A 6,000-nucleotide genomic window follows, 5' to 3' on the forward strand; every position below is an offset into this window, starting at 1 on the left:
AGATTTTATTGAATAAGTCCATATGCTAGCTAGTTTTGATCACAAAAGCCATAGTAATTAGAATGGGAAAGTAACAGTTCCATGATCCGCCACAATTAACGAACTCATGAGGGTAGCATATATGGCATTTGGCCGGAAATATATGCACTTAAAGTTCCATGCATGTGGGCCATAATGTTTAGCTTAATTAGTAGCACACACTTGTCCAGCTTGACAACGTCAACGTAGAGCTTCTCTGCAAGGCAAGGCAAGGCAAGGCAAAAGGCTTGTCTTTGGCATGTTTTCATTGGCCATAGCTTAAGGCATATGATAAATGTTATAAAAATATTTCGTGCATAGTGCTTGGCCGCCTTGCTTTAATGCTAGAAGATGTGATTGGGCGTCCATCATTTCTGGTCTTTATATAAATATATATATACATATGTATGTATGTATATAGCGATCTTGGAACTATTTTATGAATGTGATCAAGATCTGATAGAAATATATATCCTAGGAGTCGATTTAGTGCAATATATAGATACGTACCTAGCCTTCTTTAGTGAAGGCAAAACTAAGGTAACGTCCCTCTCATTCCCTCATCTGATCCTCTCAACCAAACTAAATGACACTGCCAAAATACCTAGCTAGAGCTTCTCTCCACCCCCACCCGTTGCCCTTTTTAAAGTCACGAGACCCACTGTCCCTACGTTCTTTCAATTTTCTCATAGAGAGAGAGAGAGAGAGTAAGAAGAGAAGAGTCCTGTACTGGGGGCTGGCAGAGGAACTGATAGAGAACTTTCAAAGCACTTTTTCTACCACCACCACTCAAACTAGCCTCTAACCTTGCAGTCCAAACTGAAAGTCTTATAATTTTTTTTCAAAAAACTTTGGCCATCTTCCTATCTAATCAAAGATAGTTTTACCTCAATTTTTCTGTGTCTCCCTCTGTCGCTAACATGTAGGTCTTCCCCCACAACACCTCTTCACACCAGCTTCTATTCATCATCTTGATCTTGATCTCCTCTACTGCCCCATGTTCTCTTTTATTAACTCTCTCTTTCCTAGCTAACTTTTTCTCTTGGCTGTTTAACTTGCAGGAGACCTGATGAGGGAAACCCTTTGGACCTCAACAACTTGCCTGATGATTTTAGAGATCATGGTAAACAAGTCTTTGAGGCCGACATCTCCTCCTCCGGTACTACCTTTTTCTTATACTACCATTAAATACAAAAAAAAAAAAATATAAAATACTCATTTTTCTTTATAAAAACGTATATATTAAACCTAACATTTAGGAATATGAAGAAATGCAGATGGTTTCGCAAAGTTTTAAAGGGAAAGTATATATTTTTTTGTTATACACTTAATTTTCAATGCTTGGATGTGTAGCTCCGAAAGAGTACTGTGATTTTTTTGTTCTAGCTCTCCCTATTTCTTTTCCTTCTCCGCTTTCATATGATAAGCATTGAAAGAGGAGAAAAGGTCCGGTCTCCCGGAATCATCCATGATTTGGGTAATTAGGGTTCGGCCGGCCCCCTAGCTAAGGAAAGGACGTCTCTCATCGAAGACCCTTTAATTGGTTGGTTTTGGTTTGCAGGCTATAGGAAGAAGAAAAGCGGCGGAAAGGATGGAAAAGACGATTGTGGGAAGGTCTACGAATGTAGGTTTTGTTCCCTCAAGTTCTGCAAATCTCAGGCTCTTGGGGGACACATGAACCGCCACCGCCAAGGCAAGTCCTTTCCTACCTTCCATTCATTCATCTCAGCCTTTACCTAGCTAGTTATACTTTTATCAATTTAATAATATTCTAGAAAATGAGTCACTTCTCTAATTATTTTCCCATGAAACTAGCGTGGTCATGTCAATCTCAGTAGCATAACAAAAGTTGGGAGTTTTTGCTGAATTTCTTGCTGTTTTGGTGTTGAAACTGATTTGATTTATTTATATGTATATGCTGAACATATGTTCAGAGAGGGAGACAGAGACGCTGAACCGGGCTAGGCAGCTGGTTTTCAGTACCGATAACCTAGTCTCCCAAACTCCATCTCATCTAGGGTATGCGTTTTCTATATTTTATAATCCACTTTTTGCATTACTTTTTCTCTTCTTTTCCTCTATCCTTATCATCATCTTCCTTACCTTGATGATCTCTTCTCCTTTTAGAGAAATTTTCAACACAAAATACTGACAAATCAACTGAGTAGTTTGCTATTTTGAACCATAAAAGTTTGCCCAGGATTTGAATAATTAGATCATGGGCAGAAAGATTTACTTTTTACTACTTTTAATTAATTTATTTTTCATTTTTTTAAGACTATGGAAGAAAATCCCTTAATATTTCATCTCTGTTGAATGAACTCGATCAAGAAAACTAATTAAGGGATGCCTACTTCATATTCTGATCTTAGCTACTGCCAGCCAATCATACCAGGAGGCTATCATCCAGCAGCAGGGACCGCCATTAATGGAGATCCAACATTACCACTCAGATATCCAAGATTCTTCTCTGGATCTCCCTCCACCCAGTTACCTCCGCCGCCGCCTCAGCCACCACAACCATATCTATACACTTCTCCTTCGCGTCCAATGTCCTTTCCGACACCCTATAATCCTCAACAACAATATCAGATGAACGAGTACTGTGTCGGCCATGTTGTCAGCAGTAATAACCAACAGTGCCATCCAAGCCTAAGCTACGCACCGGACTCTAGTACTTACACTTGCATTGGCGCGCCGGTCGGACAAGGGTTTAATGCTCAGGCCGGTGGCAGCCGGGTGTCGGAGTTGCTAGGATCGGCAGCGGGAGGGGCAGGAAGTTTTGGTAGAGACGGTTCATCATCGCACAATCCTGAGGGATTGAATTGGGGCCGCAGCTTTGCAGGGACATGACATCAATAATTACCGTTCGGATCCTCCACACCATCGATCAATCAATTTCAAGATCGTGCGTTATAATTAGGAGGGAGTGATTGTTTCAAGCACTGTTCATCTACATTGGCACGCCATCCACGAAGATCAAGAGAGAGAGAGAGAGAGAGAGAGACAACAAGCTGACAGATGGGGTCGTGCAAAGGTAGGTAGGAGAGAGACTTTTGGATTTTCTACAGGTGTTGGGACAGCTTTTGAGCTCATGTATATCCTCAGCAAGTTTGGCTTGGAGCTGTAATGGGGTATAGTATTGGTGTACAACTAAAACTGTTGAAAAAGGAAAAACTTAGAGACTTGGTGGGGCAAGATGTTAGATATGAACTGAAAGTTCTCCCTGAATTCTTTTGCAATTGGAGTTTATTTTGCAATGGCAAACCAGTTTTTAGATCTTCTTCACTACTCCCTTTTTCAATGGTCAATTATTAATTTGCTTTTCCTTTTACGTTCGATGTTTCCTTCTATCCAACGAAATGTGGGATGTTCAAATTAACTTTTGTTGTTTCAGTGTCATGTGATGTCTGTACAACAACCAAGATCAAATATATGTGTGTGTGTGTATATATATATATATATGTATGTATAGAACTTGCAATTCATCAATTCGGTTCTTTTTGCTAAAAGTTCACCCATCAGAGAAACATCAAATCTTGTCGAGAGATGATCAGTATGTGTAAGAGATCAACTATTTGCATTTATATTTCCATAAAAGCCCTAAATCCTTTTCTATTTTTTATGCTTATGATATTAATTATATATATAATATTATCCTTATATATACACGCACGTGATTATTGTCCATTAAGCTTTTTATTTTTTAAAAAAAACAGACTTTATCCGGTATGAATTAGAGAAATAATATTTACAATTTTGAAATATATAAGATTTATGCATTTATTGTGAAACAAAAAAAATCTGAAATTCATATAAAATAAATTATTATTTTAATAATAAACTACATTTTTAAAAAAAAAAAACTATGTACATGACTTGCCCACCGGGCAGTGCCAAATCATTGCCTCAGTCACCCGGGCGCTGCGCTCACCCTTAAAAGCAATAAAGCCAATATGCAATCTAAGTAATAAATTTCTTAACTAAGTATAATCAACTAAAATATGACTTTTCCAAATTTGTTTTTTTTTTAAATATATACTTCCTAAAGTTAATTTTACTAAGGGCTCGTATGGATAGTGAGATGGGATGAGATTATTTTATATGAATTGAATAAAATATTATTAAAATAATATTTTTTAATATTTTATTATTTTAAGATTTGAAAAAATTGAATTGTTTATTATATTTTGTGTGGAGATTTAGAAAAATTGTAATGATGAAATAAGATGAAACCATATCTGAATCCAAACCGGGCCTAAGAGTACATAGCTACATTAATTTAGTCATGCCACGCATGTGATCTATTGCATTGATTTATTTATTTAGTAATGTTATATATAAACTCCAAATAGACAAGTCTCATATAAATTCTTTGTAAAAAAGTAGATCCCACTAATAAATAATAGCTTTTTTTTTACACTTTTTTTAATGTGAGATCCCTTTTTTTACAAGGACTTGTACGAGATTTATCTATTTTGAACTTATACAAATTGTTTCTCTTATTTCATATGTTTCATCGCCTATCTTGGCAGCTACATGTGAAATGTAGCGCACACATATCCTTATACAACGATACTACATATTTGTGTAGTAAACATTATATTCATGCAATAAATTACATTTTGAAAATATCAGCATGAATTTGGATGAACTTTGGAGAGTATATACTAATTCATAGTACCCTTGATATTGATGATGCATGATCTATTAGAAAGTTAATCATATATATATATATATATATATATGTATTTAGAAAGTATATATATATATATATCATTATAAGAATATAATTTGAGCCTTTGGAATTAAACAATAGTTTAGGCAGCTTGGACTATATATGTATACCATTATAAGAAAAACTGTAGACAGGCACAGGGCCAGGATTATAATATTGCCCCAAACAATACCACATATAGATAATCAATTAGGAGGGTAAGATCAGACCAAAATAATAGATCATAAAGTCATATATATCCCTAACTAAAAAAACTACAAAATAACAAGTATTTGTGACAGATTATTTGCAACTAGAATGACTATTTATGATGAAAATAAACTCATTTTGGCAAGAAATAGCAGTTTGTTCCAGTGGCTAATTAGTGACACTCTTTGAGATAATTGATTTCACTTGCTGAAGTCTAGATGCAATGGAAATTAAGATGGTTGCACACTGATGATCATGATCTTGATCACTACCAAGCCTCTACAACCACATTTTCAATTGTCAATTAGGAGATCATGAGAGGTGCTCCTAAGGTTAGGAAGAAGCCTTGGGTGTGTGTGTGTGTGTCTTCAAATTGGTCAATATAGGATCTCACAGGTGTTCTGCTTGAGTTGATCTCACAATTCACATCAAACTAGTTGGAAAATTAATATGTAAGAATAACTAAATTTATTTAATAAAATAAAATTAATTAGCATAGCTTGAGGTATTACACAATTAAATAGACCCTTTACAAGTTTATCACTTTTAGCATTTTAATTGATCTCCAAATTCTGTTTTAGTAATTATATAAATGCACCAAAGTAAAAGGACATAAGTTAAAAAAAATTAAGAATTTTAATTAAAATGTAGAAATTTAAAACTATTAATTTTGATTAAAAACTAGCAATTTAAAGATCAAATATAAATTTCATTAATAGTACTCTTAACTAATGGTATATAAAACTATTACTTTGATCAGATACATTATTTTTTTATTATATAATTTTTAACTTATTGATGTGTATATATATATATATATTATATAAAAGTAACAAAAAAAAAAAAAAAAGGTCATGAGGAGTAGATCATGATGTACCTTTCTCTATATCATTACTTTTCATATAGTAATTAATTAATAATATAGTTGGAGAGTTGATTATGTGCCAATATTATAACAATAGTATAATATCTTACATTTGTCATCCCAAATCACATAACTTCTTAGATGAAAAGCTACGTAAATATGTGATCATAACATCCGGTGTGATTGGAAA

General features: G+C 34.4%; 1 protein-coding gene across 2 annotated transcripts; it reads left to right on the plus strand.

The window, feature by feature from the left end:
* The first annotated feature begins 734 nt into the window (after positions 1-734).
* On the plus strand, positions 735-3,300 carry LOC109020061 (zinc finger protein JAGGED-like). Of its 2 annotated transcripts, none has more exons than XM_019002459.2 (5): positions 735-940; positions 1,080-1,177; positions 1,580-1,711; positions 1,953-2,037; positions 2,391-3,300. In XM_019002459.2, coding segments are annotated over exons 1-5 (798 nt in total). In that variant the 5' UTR covers positions 735-938; the 3' UTR covers positions 2,872-3,300. The 2 variants fall into 2 exon arrangements, with proteins under 2 accessions (XP_018858004.1, XP_018858013.1); XM_019002468.2 differs by having other exon boundaries at positions 2,401-2,709.
* The last annotated feature ends 2,700 nt before the right edge of the window (positions 3,301-6,000 follow it).

The sequence above is a fragment of the Juglans regia genome, chromosome 15, assembly GCF_001411555.2.
Source record: "Juglans regia cultivar Chandler chromosome 15, Walnut 2.0, whole genome shotgun sequence".
Classification (NCBI taxonomy): Eukaryota; Viridiplantae; Streptophyta; class Magnoliopsida; order Fagales; family Juglandaceae; genus Juglans; species Juglans regia.